The sequence below is a fragment of the Mytilus californianus genome, unplaced genomic scaffold (genome assembly GCF_021869535.1).
Source record: "Mytilus californianus isolate M0D057914Y unplaced genomic scaffold, xbMytCali1.0.p SCAF_1, whole genome shotgun sequence".
Taxonomy (NCBI): Eukaryota; Metazoa; Mollusca; class Bivalvia; order Mytilida; family Mytilidae; genus Mytilus; species Mytilus californianus.
In genome coordinates, this window is record NW_026262581.1 from 76385961 (window position 1) to 76408665 (window position 22705).

The following is a 22705-nucleotide window of genomic DNA, read 5'->3' on the forward strand; positions in this document are numbered from 1 at the left end:
CTGCGATAAATTCATTATACGGTTCGCTACTGACCCCCTACGGATCCATAGAGGGTTAGTCAAATCCATAGGGTACTCGGCCTACGGCCTCACCCCCTATGGATTTTACTAACCCTCTATGGATCCGTAGGGGGTCAGTAGCAAACCATATAACTTATAATATCAGACTATCACAATTTGTTGTGGCTAGAAATTGTAGCTATGTCTCTGAATCAGTGGACTGGGAAAGCTAGTTTATTTTGAAATTTGCTTCAAACATTAAAATTGTCACAAGGTTGATATTTCAAGTTTCTTTATTCATTCAACTTGTAAATGCAATGTCATTAAACTTAAATAATAAAAAGGATTATAATGGTCCTTGGTCACTTATATGCTGGTCAGGTGCAGTTGTTGCAAGCTTCTTGTTTCTTTATGGAACCAGTACAATGTATTCCTCCATGTTGAGGAGCTGGAGTATTGCAGGACCTTACACTTTCTCTGTAACCTTGACAACCTGTATTCATGATACATGATGACCACAGTCCCCATTCACTGAATTTTCCATTGACAGCTGTCAAGAAAAAGCAATTATTTATGTATGTTTTATGTAAATATGCTCATGGTTTATTTGTACATTATTTTTGATAGTCTGGCAAAATTTGCATATTTCTACCAGTTCTTTCATTTTGAGGAGCAGGAAGTCAGATTTAGTCCTAAACTTTAATCTGTAATGGTGTTTTATAAAATCAATAGAAACAGCAAGCCTTTTACAGCATATCTACTTGAATATATACAAAGAACAATGGAATTAAGTTCGCTTGTTTCCCGAAAAGAGGTTGGAATCAACATAACCTTTGATTTTTGTCGTACCCGCCACTTTTGTCGCAAAAGCGAGATATAGCGATCCTACATTCTGTCGTCGTCATCGGTGGTGTCAACAAATATTCACTCTGTGGTTAAAGTTTTTGAAATTTAATAACTTTCTTAAAACTATCCGGGATATCTACCAAACTTGGACATAAGCTTGTTTATGATCATAAGATAGTATCCAGAAGTAAATTTTGTAAAAATAAATGTGGATAGTGTCCACATGTGGACACAGATGATGCCCCCGCTTGCATATCATATAGTTATAAAAGGACATAACTGAAGAACGGTAAAAGTGACCCTACCCAAATTTGAACTTGATCTGAGTTTTGTGGTAATAAGCATTGTGTGTAAGTCTCATAACATTTTGTTGAGGCTAACTTAAGAAACTAAAAATTTAGCAATTTTTCTATTTGTAAACACGCATAACTCTAGAACAGTTGTGTATAAGTTTTATAACATTTGGTTGAGACAAACTAAAGTTAGAGAACGGAAACGAAAAATTCAGCAATTTTTATGTTTATAAAGGGACATAACTCAAGAATGGTAAAAGTGTTGCCACCAAATTTCGTATTTAATCTGTATTATGTAGTAATAAGCATTGTGTATAAGTTTCATAACATTTGGTTGAGGCAAACTAAAGTTAGAAAACGGAAACAAAAAATTTGTACTTGATCTTAGTTTTGTGGTAATAAATATTGTGTATAGGTTTCATAATGTTTGGTTGGGGCAAACTTAAGTTACAGCAATCTTTCAATTTATAAAGGGGCATAACTCAATAATAATTAAATTGACACTACCCAAATTCAACTTGATCTGTGTTTTATCAGTGGAAGTCAAAATTAAACATTGCAGTGTATAAAGCATTGATTGTAGTTGATTCAACTATAATCTTGGACAAAGGAAGATAACTCCAATTTTAAAAATTACTTGATATTTAGAAGAAAATAAAAATTTTGCAATTTTTCCATTTCTAAAGGGGCATAACTCTAGAATGGTTAAAGTGACGCCACCAAAATTCAAACTTAATCTGTGTTTTGTGGTAATAAGTATTGTGTATAAGTTTCATAACATTTGGTTGAGGCAAACTAAAATTAGAGAACGGAAACAAAAAATTCAGCAATTTTTTCCATTTGTAAAGGGGCATAACTCTAGAACGGTAAAATTGACGCCACCAAAATTCAAACTTGATTTGTGTTTTGTGGTAATAAGCATTGTGTATAAGTTTTATAACATTTGGTTGAGGCAAACTAAAGTTAGAGAACGGAAACGATAAATTCAGCAATTTTTCATTTATAAAGGGGCATAACTCTAGAACGGTTAAAGTGACGCCATCAAAATTCAAACTTGATCTGTGTTTTGTTGTAATAAGCATTGTGTATAAGTTTCATAACAGTTGGTTGAGGCAAACTAAAGTTAGAGAACGCAAACCAATTATGGGGTATGTACGTACAGACGGACAAGGGTAAAACTTAATGCCCCCTCCGCTACGGCGGGGGCATAAAAAAAATCCTGTTTATCCGTATTTTACCTATAAATGGACTTAGTTTTTCTGCCAGTTAACATTACATTCACTCTGTGGTTAAAGTTTTTAAAATTTTAATAACTTTCTTAAACTATCCTGGATTTCTACCAAACTTGGACAGAAGTTTGTTTATGATCAGAAGATAGTATCCAAAGTAAATTTTGTAAAAAAAATCCTTTTTTTTTTCATATTTTTCTTATAAATGGACTTTTTTTTTCTGCCAGTTAACATTACATTCACTCTGTGGTTAAAAGTTTTTAAAAACATTTATAGATTCATAAAGTAGGCGAGAAACTGGGTTCCGTGGAACCCTTACAAATTTTTCTTATCCAAAGGGAAGCTACTGTTTTTAATCACAATCAAGTTTCTCATTATGTTTCTCATTTTAATAAAATTGAGAATAGAAATGGGGAATGTTTCATTACTAAACCTATTCTAGTAATATTCTACAATATTTCATGGAAAATTTGAATAGGTTAAGATTAAAATCTGTCAATTAATTTGACCATTCAAAAAGCATGAACTATATCATTTAAAATCATTGAAGAGATGATTTTAACTTTCTCTATTTTTTCCATCAATGAACATATTTCCTTAAACAGTATGACACATTTTCTTATTTCAATGTACTTACGACAAGGATTCTCATTACAACTGACAGAATTCACACCATCTCCAACACAGTCTGTGCCACCATTTGCAGTGGCAGGATTATTGCAACTTCTGTACTGAGATTGCGTTCCACCTGTAACAATGAACGAATATAAAGTAGACGACGTTAGTTAATATCATAATAAAATAAATATAGGAAAATAATAAAACAATTATACAAGTACACATGTAGTGACCACAGATTTTATGAAGGGCAAACTAATAATGTGCCGTTAAATTTGTTAATAAAAAACAAAACTGCTAAACAAAAAAGTTGGATAATTTTGTTTGTTATCTTATCACCATGCTCTTGATTAATATTTTTTGGTTATTTTCAACATTGAAATAGAACATTACAATATTGACTTAGCAGAATTCAACGTAGATGAAAGAATTATTTGAATTAAAATTGTTTGATAAAAGGATTAAGATAACTATGAATGACTTGACTGCTCCTTATGAAGGTTGTTATAAACGAATGATACCAGTATTTCATTCCATGTGAATAACACTTTCAGAATAATCAGTATCATGAAACGTTCCTGATCAATATTTTTAGAAGACTAAGACATAAAACATTTAGTCATTTTCAATGCAGAAAACTCGTTCTGTCTTTTAATGATTATTTTAATTTGCTAAAAAAACAAGGCAACTGTATATAAATTTTCCTTTATTTCCATTATTTTGAGCAAAAACTCCTTATGGTACTGTTCAGAAAAGTATCTTACATCTTAAAAAACTGATTTATCTTACTCTGGTTTTGTTTTCAGATCATATATATGTCATGGTAAGGTTGTTGTGCAAATTGTTGGCCTTGTATAAATGAACAATTGAATTTTTACTTGATAACATTTTTGTTCGCTTTGGAGATTCTGTATATCGTCAAGTTATCGGAATTCCAATGGGGACTAACTATGCACCACTTATTGTGGACCTGTTTTTGTATTGTTATGAGTTACAATTTATGACTAAAATCAGGAAAGACCCATCGAAACAACATCTGATACAAAAATTTAACAATACTTTTAGATATTTGGATGATATATTGGCTCTCAATAATGACGACTTCAGTATCTATACTAAAGAAATTTATCCTGTTGAACTTACTTTAAATAAAGCTAATACTAACAATGACCACTGTCCTTTCCTCGATCTTGATATCTATATCATTAACGGGAAGCTCAATACAAAAATTTATGATAAAAGAGATGATTTTTCATTTCCTATCGTTAATTATCCATTTTTAGATGGTGACGTTCCCTTGTCACCATCTTATGGTGTTTATATATCTCAACTTGTACGATTCGCTCGTGTATGTAACAACGTATTAGATTTTAGCGAGAGAAATTTATGTATTACTGAAAAATTACTACACCAGTATAAGGACATCATTCGTAAATATAACTCAACATGCACATCCTATCTTTTATGGTAATATTCTTAACAAAGCACAAAAATGTCAGTATTCACCTCAAAAGCTAACAAAACCTTTAAACAGACTTATTAAGAAGGGATATAGTTACGATACTGTTGTCAGGTCATTAAAGATTGCATATTTTGGCTTTAATATTGATTCACTTATAGGGTCTTTGCATCGGAATTAAATATATTTATTTTAAAACCAGTTGCTGGCATGACAAGGGTTATGTTCTTCTCATATATTTTATGATGGTATAATACTAAACCCCTAACAGGAGGGATTGTGCCTGATATTCATATGATGAAGACATAATCTTTCAATCAGTTAAATTTAGGTCTGGAGCTGGCATGTCAGTTTATGCCAGTAGTCTGTTGTTATTTATGTATTATTGTCATTTTGTTTATTTTCTTTTGTTTCCTATTCTGACATCGGACTCGGACTTCTCTTAAACTGAGTTTTACTGTGCATACTGTTGTACGTTTGTTTTTTCTACATTGGCTAGAGGTATAGGGGGAGGGTTGAGATCTCAAAAAACATGTTTAACCCCGCCGCATTTTTGCGCCTGTCCCAAGTCAGGAGCCTCTGGCCTTTGTTAGTCTTGTTTCATTTTTAATTTTAGTTTCTTGTGTATCATTTGGAGTTTAGTATGACGTCCATTATCACTGAACTAGTATACATATTTGTTTAGGGGCCAGCTGAAGGACGCCTCCTGGTGCGGGAGTTTCTCGCTGCATTGAAGACCCATTGGTGGCCTTCGGCTGTTGTCTGCTCTATGGTCGGGTTGTTGTCTCTTTGACACATTCCCCATTTCCATTCTCAATTTTAACGATTGACACTTTGATTTATAAGAACAAAGTGATTAGAATTAAGCTGAATTTACCTCCATTTCAACCTCGTTTTTCTAACTAAATTTGAGAAAGATTGATATGATGTGTAATTTAAATCATAAGAAGCTAGCAATACCTCCGCATGTGACAGAACATTCCTCAAATGCTGACCAGCTTGACCAACCACCATCTACAGGTATTCTGGATGTGAACGGAAGCTGTGATCCTGCACCCCAACCCTGTAAACAAATATAAATAATTAAGAAGTGTAATTTTTTAGCTCACCTGGCCCAAAAGGGCCAAGTGAGCTTTTCTCATCACTTTGTGTCCGTCGTCCATCGTCGTCCGTTAACTTTTACAAAAATCTTCTCCTCTAAAACTACTGGGCTAAATGAAACCAAACTAAGCCTAAATCATCCTTAGGGTATCTGGTTTAAAAAATGTATCCAATGACCCCGCCCATCAACCAAGATGGCCGCCATGGCTAAAAATATAACATGGGGGTAAAATGCAGTTTTTGGCTTATAGCTCTGAAACTAAAGCATTTAGAGCAAATCTGACTAGCGGTAAAAATGATCATCAGGTCAAGATCTATCTGCCCTGACTTTTCAGACGCATCAGACAATCTGTGGATGGGTTGCTGCCTCAGAATTGGTAATTTTAAGGAAATTTTGAAGTTTTTGGTTATTATCTTGAATATTATAATAGATGGAGATAAACTGTAAACAGCAAAATTGATCAGTATAGTAAGATCTACAAATAAGTCAAATGACCACAAGAGTGCACACGCTGAAATGTCTCGCCTTCTTTACTAATCATTGATATTATGTTGATAGTCCTAAATATAAAGCTTTATTACAACTGTCACATAAACTTAACATTAACCAAGTAAACTAAACATTGACCAATGAACCATGAAAATGAGGTCAAGGTCAGATGAACCATGCTAGGCAGGCATGTACAGCTAACAATTCTTCCATACAACAAATAGAGTTGACCTATTGCTTATAGTTTAAGAAAAACAGACCAAAACACAAAAACTTAACACTGAGCAATGAACCTTGAAAATGAGGTCAAGGTCAAATAAAACCTGCGTGACTGCCAAATAGATCATAAAATATTTCCATACACCAAATATAGTTGAACTATTGCATATAGTATAAGAAAAACAGACCAAAACACAAAAACTTAACTATAACCACTGAACCATGAAAATGAGGTCAAGGTCAGATGACACCTGCCAGTTGGACATGTACACCTTACAGTCCTTCCATACACCGAATATACTAGACCTATTGCTTATAGTATCTGAGATATGGACTTGACCACCAAAACTTAACCTTGTTCATTGATCCATGAAATGAGGTCGAGGTCAAGTGAAAACTGTCTGACGGGCATGAGGACCTTGCAAGGTACGCACATACCAAATATAGTTGAACTATTGCACATAGTATTAGAAAAAAAGACCAAAACTCAAAAACTTAACTTTGACCACTGAACCATGAAAATGAGGTCAAGGTCAGATGACACCTGCCCGCTAGACATGTACACCTTACAATCATTCCATACACCAAATATAGTAGACCTATGGCATACAGTATGAGAAAAACAGACCAAAACACAAAAACTTAACTATAACCACTGAACCATGAAAATGAGGTCAAGGTCAGATGACACCTGCCAGTTGGACATGTACACCTTACAGTCCTTCCATACACCGAATATACTAGACCTATTGCTTATAGTATCTGAGATATGGACTTGACCACCAAAACTTAACCTTGTTCATTGATCCATGAAATGAGGTCGAGGTCAAGTGAAAACTGTCTGACGGGCATGAGGACCTTGCAAGGTACGCACATACCAAATATAGTTGAACTATTGCACATAGTATTAGAAAAAAAGACCAAAACTCAAAAACTTAACTTTGACCACTGAACCATGAAAATGAGGTCAAGGTCAGATGACACCTGCCAGTTGGACATGTACACCTTACAGTCCTTCCATACACCGAATATACTAGACCTATTGCTTATAGTATCTGAGATATGGACTTGACCACGAAAACTTAACCTTGTTCACTGATCCATGAAATGAGGTCGAGGTCAAGTGAAAAATGTCTGACGAGCATGAGGACCTTGCAAGGTACGCACATACCAAATATAGTTATCTTATTACTTATAATAAGAGAGAATCTAACATTACAAAAAATCTGAACTTTTTTTTCAAGTAGTCACTGAACCATGAAAATGAGGTCAAGGACATTTGACATGTGACTGACGGAAACTTCGTAACATGAGGCATCCATATACAAAGTATGAAGCATCCAGACCTTCCACCTTCTAAAATATAAAGCTTTTAAGAAGTTAGCTAACGCCGCCGCCGCCGCCGCCGCCGGATTGCTATCCCTATGTCGAGCTTTCTGCGACAAAAGTCGCAGGCTCGACAAAAATGATCAAGTGACCAACATGGCTGACATGGCTAAAAATAGAACATAGGGGTGAAAGCAAGTTTTGAAAAAATATGTTCAGAATAATGAGTTCTACCAATTGTCCATATATACGTCAAAACTGTTAGACAAATTCTTATAGGAGTTATTGCCCATAATTGACAAATTTTACGATTTTTTTTTTATTTTTGCCTATTTTCATGAAAACTATGATATTTAGAGAGAAACATTATTTTTCTGTTATGCCTCATATGACTTAAATTATGATAGATAAATAAACACTCTAAATCACAAAAATGATCAGCAAGGCAAGATCTATTAATAAGTCAAAGAAACTAAACAGACTAAAAGATCAGTAATACAAGATCAACAAAATAGAGATTTTTGTCATGAAGTCTATTCTCGTCTACAATGGAGAGTGTGCTTTGTTTGATATGCCCATAGACCAAGGTGAGCGACACATGCTCTTTAGAGACTCTAGTTTAGTGTTGTTCTTGTTCAGTCTTCAGTTTTCTGTGTGGTGGTTTGTTGAATGTTGTATGTCTTATCAAGATATTAGCAAATCATTAGAATTGGTTGAAAATAGTCTTTTTAAACAGACATTGATTAATCATTTTGCTGTGTACAGGTCCGTGTGCTTGTTTTCAAGATATAAGCCATTGAAAATTTGGCGGGAAATTATTCTCTCTAGATTTTTCATACATATTACATTAGCTCCTTTTTTCTTTCAAAAACTATGAAAAAGTAACAAGGATTTTATAAGATTTTCAAATATGGCTATCTAAACTATATGTTATAAAATTTAGAAAAGAAAATTAAAGGTTAGTGGGCAAAATTTTTAATGGCACTAGATGGATAAAACCAGAGGATTCCGAATATCTGGCAAAAAATCAAAAACAAGAGGAGCGAACATCCTTAAAATAATGTGCAAAATCCAAAAAGTTGGTCAAATATTATCATTAACACTTTCGCTCCTGAATTAAATTTTTTTTTCGCGGGATTTGGTGGCCAAAGTTTATTTCCTCGAGCTAATTCCCCGACCGGGTTTCATTTTGCAAGATTAAAAAGACTACAGAAAAAAATCGTGATTACGGAAATCGTCGAATTTCAGTAAACGACAGTAAATTGGTCGTTCATAAGCCACGTGGTGAAAGAAAAGTTTGTTCTCCAAGGGGGGTTAATGCCATTTTGTTTATTGACTGCGATTTAAAGCAAAATTATTCTACTTTCCCGTTGAAAATTTGCGTACGGAATTTTTTCTACCTCGGTACTGTTTAAATGCGCAATAATTCCTGTAAGAAGACTTTTAGTATTTTCAGTACAAGTTATATTTTTGTACATCTTATTTTGTTGATTATTTTGTAGTTAAAAATGTCTGTCCAACTTTTTTTATTACTGTTTTCAACAGAAAAAGCAAAAACATGTATAAAACTGGTCAAAATCTTTATTAGACAAATAACCCTTTCAAGGAGTCCATGGATAGGTTTAGCTTTTTGGTATTTTTGTTGACCGTGACTTGCTGATTATTTTTACTGCATATAGTTTTCAAGATAATAGGCAAACGTGTTCAAAGTGGTCATACTCATTATTTAAGGGCAATAACTCAAAGTTGTCTGGTCATTTTGGTGTATATAGAAAGTTGGTAGATCTTGAAATACTAGAAGTGAGCATATATACATCGTCAGACTTATCTATTATGATTTCAAGATACTAAACAATTAATTGCATTTTCCCCTTATGCTTTATTTTAAGTAGTGGTTGTCATGATAGCGGATCGTGACAGGAACGCCAGAAACAAATCTAGAACAAGGTGCCATAACAATGATTGTGATTGTTTTTAATTGGTTTGTTGGTTTCAGTGGAGGACTTGTGTGTGATGCGAATAGCTCACACTGAACCTCTTTGACCAGGTGAGTTAAAAACGCAAATAATTTAATTAAATGAAATATGGCAACTTCATTATTATCATTATTCATCTTTGTAATGGTAATTAAATATATGCACACTAATTACTACAACATATGTATTACCTGAGGTGGTGTTTGATCTGTAGCAGCCAATGTTCGTGTATCTGTAGCCATTTGACCCTAACAATTGAAACACAATTTTTAGCACAGATAATACAATGCACCCTTTAATTTTAGTTTTGTATGTTGTGTTTTGTGTCATATTGTTTGTCTGTTTGTCTTTTTCTTTTTTAACCATGGCTTTGTCAGTTTATTTTTGACTTATGAGTTTGAATGTCCCTCTGGTATCTTTCGCTTCTCCTTTTCTTAATGCAAATTTAAATCATTAATAAAAATATTAAATGATGACAAATTTTTACCTTCCATACTTCTTACAGTCCTTCAACATGTTTATTTCTGTTATCTCAGAGATTTGATATGAAACAATAAAAAACAAGAATGTGTCCATAGTAGACAGATGCCCCACTCGCACTATGATTTTCTATGTTCACTGGACCATAAAATTGGGGTCAAAACTCTAATTTAAATTAGAAAGATCATATCATAGGGAACATGTGTACTAATTTACAAGTTGATTAGACTTCAACTTCATCAATAAACAGTTGTGCCATGAGCACATGATACGCCCTTCGCTTTTTCAAAGAATAAAGTTCAATAACTTCTCAACCAAAGTTTCATGATAGCTGCTCAAAGCATTGTCTGAAAACTGGAAAATTCCACCTTTTTTATGAATAAAATCACATAACTCCGAAACGTAAATTCTAAAATTTATAAAAATCGAAAGGGAGCTTACTTCAATAGACATAAACAATTCACCAAAGTTTCACGAAACTGCTGAAAGCATTTTTGAGTTATTGTCCGAAAACTGGATAATCCCCCTTTTTTTAATGAATAAAACCCCATATTAACTCGGAAACGTAAAATCTAAAATTTATAAAAATCGAAAGGGAGCTCACATCAATAGATATAAACAATTCACCAAAGTTTTTTGCAAATTGGTGAAAGTGCTTGTGAGTTATTGTCCGAAAACTGGAAAATCCACCTTTTTTAATGAAAAAAAACGAACAGAGGTATACCATAATACATACCGTCAACAGGCGTATAAAAACTGCCTTGGCATTTTTTACCAAGAACTTTAACCTGAAGCAAGACAGAGGGATGAACGGACGAACGCACAGAACAAAAAACATAATATCCCTAAGTGGGGCATAATAAGTGGGGTATAAACAGCACCAAACCACACATGGTTACAAAAAAGTTATCTAGAGATTGCAATGCATAGTTCATAAAATGACATCCAATCAAACATAGTATGAGGCAAGTCTAGACAACTTGTGAGTGAATTTATATATAACGAGTGAGAATGGGATATCGCTTCATATCAACTGGAGTTTTTAATATCAATATAATAATAAACTCGCCTTCTATTATTACTATTTAAATCAAATAACAAGAATTGATATCAAGCAATATCCAATTCTCACAAGTTGTTAAACCTATTTCTCTTATGGTCAACACTTTTATTGGGATAAATTGAAAATTCCACGAATCCCTGATCTAGTCTTTTGCACATACCAGTATGACGTCATATTTCCTACTCTGGCATCAAACTTCAACATCAGACATTTTCAAACTTTTTGGACGCTTCAGAATTAATGAAATTTGACAAAAAGACCATTTTTAGGTAAAAAGTGAGTGTGTATTGTGTATCATTGAAGAAATCGCATATTTCAAATACCAATGACAAATGTAAATAGACAATGGGAATGTTGTTGTATTGTCTCATGATGCTGGTTAAGCCAATCAAATTAACACAGTTTTCATATCACTACACGGAGTGTGATACGAGAAATATCTCTCCATGCAAGAAATAAATAACAGGCCACAACCATTAGAGAATAAAAATTATCTCTCTGTTATCTGTCCAGTACATATTTTCCATCTATAATTGGATAATTTTTATCTGACAACAATATCAAAATTAACATACTGTCTATTATTTCACAAATAAGAGTATATATTATTCAAAATGCCATCAAAGGGGATGTCACTTGGCAACAACGCTTACACTGCTTGTTTTTCTGTAATTTCCAGGATTGTTGTAGGCAGCCTGACGACAATCACCATTCGACCTATCCCCAGACAACACTTCTATTTTTACATAGGGACAATAACCCTCACAATTTTTGGTTGTAGAATCTGTTCTTGATTTGTAGCTGATGAACTTCAAAAATAACATTCTGCAAAAAAAAAATTAATATTCAAATATATGCAAATGAGGAAAAAGCTTTAATTGAACATAAATTACCTTTATGAACTGTACTAAGTTATTTTCTCTCAGGTGATAATGTTAGAACAAATGAACTAGACTCAATAATTTGAACAACTGAAACTACTATAATTGTACATAATAACATCTGTAGAGGCATTTATGTTTTTATATCTGCTGTAATCACAATGTGTACATAAGCATAGGTACATGCCTGTGCTTCATCGTTTATAGCTTATTAAGATGTTATATATATTACACTTGAGGAAATTAAATGTTTTTTAGGCATCCAATCATTATATTCACTACTTAACAATTAAGATGTCTCCATCTTATCCAACCACTCGTTCTGTAGTTTACAAAGCAATTTATTATTTCTTTCCCGTCATTTAGTTTTGTACTTACCCAATCGACTTGTCCCAAACATATCTGTCTCCAAGAGTATCACTATCAAGTTCTTGGATAGATTGTACCTCCGTCCAGTCAAGCAATTTAAGCCGCCTGAGGGGGGATTTTGTGAATAGGTTAAAGGTGGCATCAGATGGCATACATATACCAACTCTTACATATTGGTCCCTGCAATCATCATTCAGATGTTAAAAGGCAAAAATTTTATTTTTCATTCTTTTCTTTCCTTTTCACTTCTAATAATTTAGTTAAATTAGCTCACATAATACAAAATGCTTTCATATTTAAAATTGAAAATCAACTGGAAATGTTGGTATATTACATATCATTAACTATGAAAGTACTTTTGTTCTTGGGTATCCATATTCGTGTTTTGAGCATAAGTTACATGTTTGTGGGTTTGTAAATTCTTGGATTATAGTTTTCTGAAAAAAAATCTACTGACGAATTTAAAGCCAACAGATTTAACATATAATCACATGTTGTTTTATAGTGATTTGTGGGAAATTGCAAAATAAGGTGTTCATTTGCACTTGATTGTCTTTCGTTACTGACAACATTCATCAAATTTATAATTAAATAATTGCTTTCAGAAATAAACTGACTCATCTATATGCTTACATACCTTTCTTTTATATTTTACAAATCGTCTTGATTGAAGGAAATTGTGAAGTAAACATTTTAATTGTTGCACACGTGTAATCAGAAGTGATGACACAATAAACACAAGATAGAATGATCAACAGATTAAGGATCAACAAAGGTATTAATTTGGACACAAACATTTAACTAAAAGAAAACGGTTCCATAAAAAATCCTACAAATGAACTTTAAATTAGAGAATTAATTTACATGAAACAAAAAAGAAAGCCCAATATGAAATTAAAACTTTTTTTCTTGTATGAGAATTATAGTTTAGCTTTTTAAAGATTAAATAGGTAAAATCCGATCTGAAGTTGTATATATTTAGTTCATTATAAACTGCAGTTGCTAATATTTGATGTATTCTCTAGATTATATGCCTGTATCCATGTAGTCAAACCTTCATGAAGATCTTTCCATGTCTTGATTTGGACAACAGTTGTTACATTTCGCTGGATACTTAAATTCATGGATAAATCCATTCACGAAAACCACTAAATTGGTACCCCATAAATAAAAGTACTTTAACAACATTTAAAAGTTAAAAAGATATCAAAATGTGCCAATTTCATGAAACAACCATACATCAGCATGAGAATATTATATACCAAACTTACAGCTCAACTCCTTTGGTATATATTGCAAATTTACTTGGAATTCCATTACTCCAATGTAGTGTGTAGCTATGGGTTCCACCTAAGATGGCCATGAACTCATTTGTTTTTTCACCAGATAGCGTCTCTGAAGAATCAGGTTGATCATCTCTGACCATTATAGATTCAGTCTTTCCATGTTCTGGAGAACTTTCATCAATATCGATATTAAGCTGATGAAGAAAGTTATAGAATTAGAATAAATCAATTTTGTAAAATATATAACTGAAAAAGAGAAGTGGAAAATACCAAATGGATATTGAAATTCAATGTTGAAGACAAACTGACAATGCCACAGCAAAAAATGAAAAAAAATCAAAAGACCAACAACAGTCTACAGAATAAGGATGTAAAAACATACAACATGCACTAACAAATTTTGAAACCAAATTTACGGAAGCTATCACTTGTAGTTTTTGAGAAATAGCGACGAAAAATTCATACAAGGTCATAATGTTTCAGTATTCTGTAGTATATTCAGTAAATAGGAGGTTGAAAGGCGATGGATATAGAAACGCATCACATAGTATAGTATACAAAATTTCAGGGAACTTTGATTTGTAGATCTTGAGAAAAAAGCGACGAAAATTTCATGTCTGGCCAGAATGCATAAGTTTTTTTTTTGGTATATACGAGATAGATAAGTGATGGATATAATAATTCATCAAATGATATATAAGGCTTACACATATCAAGCTTGACATCAAATACCTAAGAGCACTGATTTGTAGAAATCAAGAAAAATGTGACGAAAATCTCTTTGTAGAGAAGGGCGGATAGAGTTTCAACAGTTTACCCTCCTTCAGAGAAGGGGATAATATCATTGTGTAAGGGAAAATGCGAACAATTTTTCATTTCAACTTAGATGAGGAAAGGCACAGGAAGAAGTCTTGGCGCAAGTTGTGATCCTGCTAAGTAAAGGTCTTTTAATAAATTTTGGGATAATTAAGGGTTTTAAAGGAAGTTTGAAGTACTCCATATTCTGGGTATATTTGTGGGGTTTGTGTTGTACATCTTTAGTTTTCTATGTTGTGTTTTGTAGACTGTTGTTTACCTTTTCTTTATTTTTCCTTTGTTGCCATGGAGTTGTACGTTTGTCCTTGACTTATAAGTTTGAATATCCATTTGGTGTGATCTGGTTCTCTTCTCGTCTACGATTCTTAAGTCAGAGGAGAAATTAGCCATAATGGGATTTCTTCAATTACCACCTTAGCATGTAATGTAAACATACACACGTCTATTAAACAAAACCTTATAGGACTAACAATAGCATTACTAAGTCACAGTGTCACACTGTCAGACAATTAAGTCTAGATAATATTCGATCCTTCTTTTCATCATTGAGCCTTATATAAATGTTAAATTCTTGTTTAACAAAAATTTTAAACACCACCATTAACTCCACCTCTCAAATGTGTGTGTTTGTCTGTGTGTGTGTTTTTTAAAAAAAAAATTTTATCATACCTTTGCATACTTGTAAGGACACATAGCCATTTTCCAGTTTTTACGGTATATACATGACGGCGTTGTATAAAATAGGCCTGGTTTGACAATTTGTTGGATTGGTGCCAAGTTTGTGACAGTACCATCTTCATCCCTAAAGGTGGCGGTTTTGTCACCATCTAAATTATCAAATCCATGAACTGTCTCATCACCATCATAAACACGATTTCCACCTGTAGGCTATGGAAAAAATTAAAGCAAGTCTTTATACAGATCACATTTGAGAATTGTTTCAAATAGCACAAATCTATCACTAAAAAAAAACCATGATGTTCACATTATATAGTTTTTCAAGTTATGAATATGCGTCTGGCACACATACAATTTATAGATAGACCCCTCATGAAATTTATTCCAGAAACACATTTCGTGTGCAGTACAATAGGTATCATAAGTTACGGAGATAAGAAATATATATACATAGATGTATCTAAAGTCAACACATTGTTAACAGTGTGCACCAATAAAAAATCATACGTAATCAAATACAATTCAGTGCAATTTTAGCATTAGCCAAAAATATGTAGTGAAAATGTATTTTTCTGTTCCTTTGAACATCTAAATTGCACTATTATTACCAAACGAATTGACAAGCAAATTTACTAGATTTTAGAAATATTGATGTATTATTATTTTTGAAACACTCATATTATATAATAATAAAAAATTTCCCGTACAGAAATTGCTAACAAAAGCACATAAGTTTCACATGTGAATCACATAAGATGCAAGTAAGAATTGTATGCAAATCAGATTGCACACATGTGCAGTTCTGTAGTTCATATGAGCTCCAAAAATTCTAACATAATGCTCATAAGAGCAATTCAAACCTCAGGTGAGCTTTTATCATCTATGTTAGTTTTATGTTAGTTTTGAACTTAGAAAAGTTTGTCTATTCTTCTTAACCATTAAAAACTAACATAGATCATTGCTCATATGAGCTTTTTCAAACTGACATGCCCAGTCATGTACTTCCTGTAAATTCAGATTTAAAGCATCAATTTGGAGGGAGATGGAGATGAAAAATATTAAGCCATGTTTTTGTGTTATTGAAACTATGCAATTGTTGGAATCTGATAAAACCAGTGTGGCTGTGGTAAATTATTTGTAAGTTATCATTTCTATTTCATTTTTGTTTCAGATTCTGAAATTTATTACAATTTTAAGTCCTTTATGGGAATATGCATGTGCATCAAATTAGTATTACATGTTTATAGATAATTCCTGTTATAAACTTTCTGAAATATAGTACTTATATAATAAAAGACATTCATAATGTACTAAATTTGTAAGTCCCTGCACTTAGTTTTATAATGTTACAAATGTAATGTTTACAGTTATTATTTTTTTAGTAACAAAAAGGACAAAATAATATGAAAATCATAACTGACAAAAATAAAAAATAACAAGTAACGTGATGTGTTCATTTATTTTATACTATTAAAAATTTTCATTTGAATTTTGAATTTTATCCTATTTTGAAGCAGCCATTTTCATGATTTTGTTTTGATCTTTAGGTACAATTTAATCATCATCATCTGGAGATCATTAGATAAAATCAAATGGGTCAACTTCTTTTCACATGTGCAAAATGTGAGCAGCTGGTCATATGAGCAATCTGATAATGCACATGTGAAACAAAAGCTCATATGAGCATTTGCAAGTGAGGTTTTAACATGCAAATTAGGTTAGTTTCATATGTGCAATTTTTGTGCTAACAAATTGCTCACCTGATTTGCATGTTAAAAAACTCATGTGCAATCATGTTAGTTTCTAACGTTAGATCTAATGTGAGCATCTTATGTGCAACTTGTTAGCACCATTTTGACGTAAGGGTTTATCATAATTATAGATGTATTTATTGTGCTTTTACATCATTCTAATAAATTTAAATAAAGTTGTGACAACGTCAGGAGACTTTTGGAAATTAAAACATTAGTGAACTGATATTGCTAATAGTACAAACATTAGTGAACTGATATTGCTAATAGTACAAATATTTGAATGTCATGTTTTTAGATACTCACATCACTGTAACTAAATTTGATATTAATGGCAGCACTAACAGGAGAACTGCTAAATCTATTACTTTTTCTGAATGATAAAGCACCCATGGTATAATTCTCTGTCGGAGAAAACTTGTCGAACCAGATGCCATCTAAGTAAACAGGACCATCGTAGAATATAAAACCTTGAATTGGATATTTGCTGTAAGGAAATGAATACAACTGATATCTCTAAAATGCTTTTTTAATAAACATAATGGTTTTCCACAGATTTTTGAAGCGAATAATAAAATTCAACAAAATTCAACACTTGACAATTTTCAAAATTTTACTCTATTCTATTAAAACGAAGGGAGGGAAAAAAGCGGGAAAAAAAGAAAGTTTTAAAAATTTCCAAAAAATGTAATGTTATAAAAGCTTTAACTGAAAGCAGATTTAAGATACTGAATATGTACTTTTTACATTTTCGAACTTTGTTGTACTAAGGTAAATTTCCACTAAAATAAATACATGTAAATATTAATATATACAGTTAAACATATACATTTTTATTGGAAATACTGCAAAATTCATAGGCAATATCAAATTCAATAAAATAAAAACACACAAAGCTAGAGGCTCTCAAGAGCCTGTGTCGCTCACCTGTATCTACTGTGGTTTTGGAAATCATGTAAAATAAGGTTAAAATCATAATAAATAGTATTAGATATCCTAATGATGATTGAGGCCAAGTTTGGTTCGATTTTGCCCAGTAGTTAGATTAAAAGCAAGTGATCATCTAAATGTATTCTTACATTTTTGTTCGCTTTGGAGATTCCGTATATCGTATATCATCAAGTTATCGGAATTCCAATAGGGACTAACTGTTCACCACTTATTGCGGACCTGTTTCTGTATTGTTATGGGTTACAATTTATGACTAAAATCAGCAAAGACCCATCAAAACAACATCTGATACAAAAATTTAATAATACTTTTAGATATTTGGATGATATATTGGCTCTCAATAATGACGACTTCAGTATGTACACTGAAGAGGTTTATCCTGTTGAACTAACTTTAAATAAAGCTAATATTAACAATGAACACTGCCCTTTCCTGGATCTTGATATCTATATCATTAATGGGAAGAATTTATGATAAAAGAGATGATTTTTCATTTTCTATTGTTAATTATCCATTTTTAGATGGTGACGTTCCCTTGTCACCATCTTATGGTGTTTTTATATCTCAACTTGTACGATTCGCTCGAGTATGTAACAATGTATTAAATTTAGCAAAAGAAATCTATGTATTACTGAAAAATTATTACACCATGGTTTTCGATATCACAAACTAGTCAAAACATTTACTAAATTTTATCATCGGTACAAGAACATCATTCGTAAATATAAATCAACATGCAGACATCTTATACGTTCAGGTATTTCACATCCAATCTTTTATGATAATATTCTTTACAAAGCACAAAAATGTCGGCATTCACCTCAAAAGCTAACAAAACCTGTAAACAGACTTATTAAGAAGGGATATAGTTATGATACTGTTGTCAGGTCATTAAAGATGGCATCTTTTGTCTTTAACATTGATTCACTTATGGGGTCTTTGCATCGGAAATAAACACATTTATTCTAAAACCAGTTGTTGGCATGATACGGGTTATGTTTTTCTCATATATTTTATGATGGTATGATACTAAACCCCTAGAGGGAGGGATTGTGCTTGATATTCATATGATGAAGACATAATCTTTCAATCAGTTTAATTGAGGTCAGGAGCTGGCATGTCAGTTACTGCTAGTAGTCATTTGTTAATTTATGTATCATTGTCATTTTGTTTAGTTTCTTTTGTTACCTATTGACATCGGACTCGGACTTCTTTTGAACTGAGTTTTACAGTGCGTAATTGCTGTGTGTTTGTTTTTTCTACATTGGCTAGAGGTATAGGGGGAGGGTTGCGATCTCAAAAAACATGTTTAAAACAGCCGCATTTTTGCGCCTGTCCCAAGTCAGGAGCCTCTGGCCTTTGTAAGTCTTGTATGATTTTTAATTTTAGTTTCTTTTATATATTTTGGAGTTTAGTATGACATCAATTATCACTGAACTAGTACACATTTTTGTTTAGGGGCCAGCTGAAGCACGCCTCTGGGTGCGGGATTTTCTCACTGTATTGAAGACCCATTGGTGGCCTTCGGCTGTTTTCCGCTCTTTTGTCAGGTTATTGTCTCTTTTGACACATTCCCCATTTCCATTCTCAATTTTACAATACTTACTGAAGACCCCATATCATTATTTAAATTAGTTTTCAAGTTGTGTCCATTTGAAATTGTTTTTTTACAATTTTCCCCCATCAACTTCTACAGTAAACCTCTATGTTCTATTTATAGCCATGGCGGCCATGTTGGTTGGATGACAGGGTCATCGGATACATTTTTCTATCAAGATACCCTTTGGAAATTTGTGGCTAAGTTTAATTCTATTTGGCCAAGTAGATTAAGTGGAGAAGATTTTTGCAAAAGATTACAAAAATTTAAGAAAAATTGTTAAAAATTGACTATGAAGGCTATAACTCCTTAAGAGGTCAATTGACAATTTTGGTCATCTTGTCTTCTTTGTAGATCATAATTTGCAGAACATTATTGGAGGGTAGTAATGCCCTTTACTGTCAGGCGTCAAACGGTCATTTAGGCTACCGTTAGTGTCAAATTGATTAAAATCTTAGTGATTCGTCAAAATATCTTTATCGTGATTCGTCAGAGGTCTCAAATAATTATCATTAGCATCATTTTTTGAAAAAATTTAACGTGATGCGTCAAAATCAGTCGATTTTTTTTATCGTCTAAAAGAAAGTGTACATTTTGGGGCCCTTTATAGCTTAATGTTCGGAGTGAGCTAAGGCAGTAACTTTGACTTATAATTGTTTACTTTTTATACATTGTGACTTGGATGGAGAGTTGTCTCATTGGCACTCATACCACATCTTCTTTTCCTGATAAGAAATTTGATTGTATATTGAACACTGCATAAATAAAATCATTTTATTTATTGCAGCATTTGCCAATTTGATCTGCTTATAAATTAAATAGATATTGTTTACAAATAGTAATATTGTGACTCTTCTTATCTTAAACTTTTTTATTTCAAGATTCATTCTACATCAAAACAAAATGTCTGTTCCATTTAATAAACATACCCCCAATATTTCAAAATTCATGTTATTCCAATTTTTTTGTTAGTCAGATCTACCTTGAGATGAAGACAAGTGATAACTAATATTTGGCATTTAGTATTTCTGGTACTTACGGATCCCATGGCATAACAAGTGATCGTGGGTAATCACGCAGTCTCCTTATACTGTTATCCCAAACTTCTGTTTTTTTACCAATATTATCGGTTTCTCCCATAAACACACTATTCTCTATAATTTGTGCTTGTGGGGTAGAGCTGAAATAAAGGTTCAGTCAATTGATATAACAAAAACCTATATTCCAAGATTATTATCCCAAATTTTAATAAGTCTATCTAATTCGATTTTTTTATCACATTTCCTAAGATGGACGGAAATTCTAAATTTATTCACAAGAAAGTTATATTTAATATTAGGGAAATATCTTTTTTAAATTTAATAAATCTGTATTATATACAGATAAAAATATAATTTATTCTTTGGCAAATACAAACAATTATAAATAGAAATTCTGGTTTTTGAAAGGACATTATTCAATTCCATTACTTTCAAGAAATAAAAAAATTACCTTTCTTTTTTTTTTTGCTTTTTCAGAATAGAGAAAAATTGAATGAATTTGCAGTTATATCCAATCTAATTATCTCCCCTTGAATTAAAATCATTTATACGAAAGTTATTTATTTCCCTTGGAAAACATAAACATAAATTCTCAGGTTATACTAACCCAAATAATTGGTTATATTCTGCTGATCTATGATTACTACATTAACACCTGAATGCATAGACAATTAAAAATCTTCAATCAATCATTCAGAATTACCTCTTGATTTACCTGTCTCGATAAATTTGAGCTGATTGATGATTGGTCACATCTTCTACAGGGCACCAATCATAATCCAGGATTCATGAAGAGTTTTTATTGTGTAAGGAATTCAGGCCCTCGCAAGTAGGAGGATTGATTATTGGGAGGGACTGAATTATTTGGGTTAAGGTTATACCAATTTACCAAAAAACGCAACAAATCCCAGTTGATTGCCAAACAGATGCTCTATTGAGCACTGTCTCTCTACCTTATAATTGGATAGAACTTGTTGCTTGTAGTCCCTATTTCACCAGAAGGATAAAGTTCTGAGGAAAAATAGTAATAACTATAAAAATATTTAAAAGAAGCATTTTGTTTCCAAAATTCTAAAAAAAGGGATTAAGTTTTTTTAATAAAAATTTTACAAATAAAGAGAGAATATTATAAAAGACGATAAAAACCTCGTTATAGATTACGGTTGAATCCATTTAGCTTTCAGTTTGTTAATATTCATTTTCCAATAGATATATATATTTTGTCCTTTTTTATAAATTTTTAATTTTAAAATACTTTATAATAAACAAAATTGACAACAACACTTCAAATGGTATGCAATTTTATTTACTATGGTCTACATGCGTTGGTAACAATGGGAAGATTTTAATCATCGCTAATGGAAAATATTACTAAATCATTAACCCTTTTGCCGATAAGTCCCGGTTTACCAGGATTCACGCTTCAGACAGCTGACGATGAGTCCCGTTTTACCGGGATCGGAATACCTCTTTTATATTTCCCGCTCAAAACAGTGTAAAAACGAGTTATCTTTCTTTGTTGAATACCCGGATGAAAGTGTAAACATGGTGCTTCCGTTTGTTGAAAACCGTGTCAAAATCAGAGGAAATTTACGGAATTTACTAGAATTTGAAATGAGGGAACATTTTTTTTGAAAGAATATGGAAGAATTGAAGCCAAACTAATATACTTTTTTGACATAAAATGTCGTTTTATGTACAAAACACTTGGAATGGATATCGTTCAGTGAAAGGAATTTGTACAGCCTCATTAAATTTTTCAAAATTTTGCCGTTTGGGTTAAAAAATTACTATTTTGGGTCAAAGAGCAGAATTTTGAGAATTTCACCTAGATAATGCCGAAAATTTGAAAATTTGAATATTTTATGAAGAAAAAATTATCAAAACATGAACAAAACTGTGAACATGGTGTTAGTGAATGAAATAAAGACACAAATAACTACAGACAAGATTTTATTGACATTTATTATGAAGATCTCCCACTTGAGTAATAGTAGCCAGGGAAGCCATCGTCTCAGAGTAGCTTCTGTCTGGGCAGCTATCAGTGAAAGGGTTAAAACAAATCACTGGATACTTTCGTATCAAGCATAACACATATGTCATTTGAAAACAGTTTTAGAAAAATTGTGATGGAAACAATTGTATTTTGGACCTTAATTATAAGAGAAATTTATTACGGAACGTTTCCTTGATGCTACAAAACAACATTATCTATATTATAGAATAATTTTACTTA

At 32.2% G+C, this 22705-nt stretch overlaps 1 protein-coding gene across 1 annotated transcript in view; it reads right to left on the minus strand.

The window, feature by feature from the left end:
* Positions 1-275: 275 nt before the first annotated feature.
* Positions 276-22705, minus strand: part of LOC127707481 (cell migration-inducing and hyaluronan-binding protein-like) — a 43840-nt gene continuing 21410 nt past the window's right edge. The window contains exons 16-25 of the mRNA XM_052212048.1: positions 20469-20609; positions 17188-17368; positions 15122-15340; positions 13622-13830; positions 12360-12530; positions 11754-11925; positions 9749-9805; positions 5406-5508; positions 3006-3116; positions 276-550 (exon numbers count right to left, since the gene is read on the minus strand). Coding sequence (XP_052068008.1) covers positions 378-550; positions 3006-3116; positions 5406-5508; positions 9749-9805; positions 11754-11925; positions 12360-12530; positions 13622-13830; positions 15122-15340; positions 17188-17368; positions 20469-20609 — 1537 coding nt within the window. The 3' untranslated portion in view covers positions 276-377. The remainder of the gene's footprint in view (positions 551-3005; positions 3117-5405; positions 5509-9748; positions 9806-11753; positions 11926-12359; positions 12531-13621; positions 13831-15121; positions 15341-17187; positions 17369-20468; positions 20610-22705) is intronic.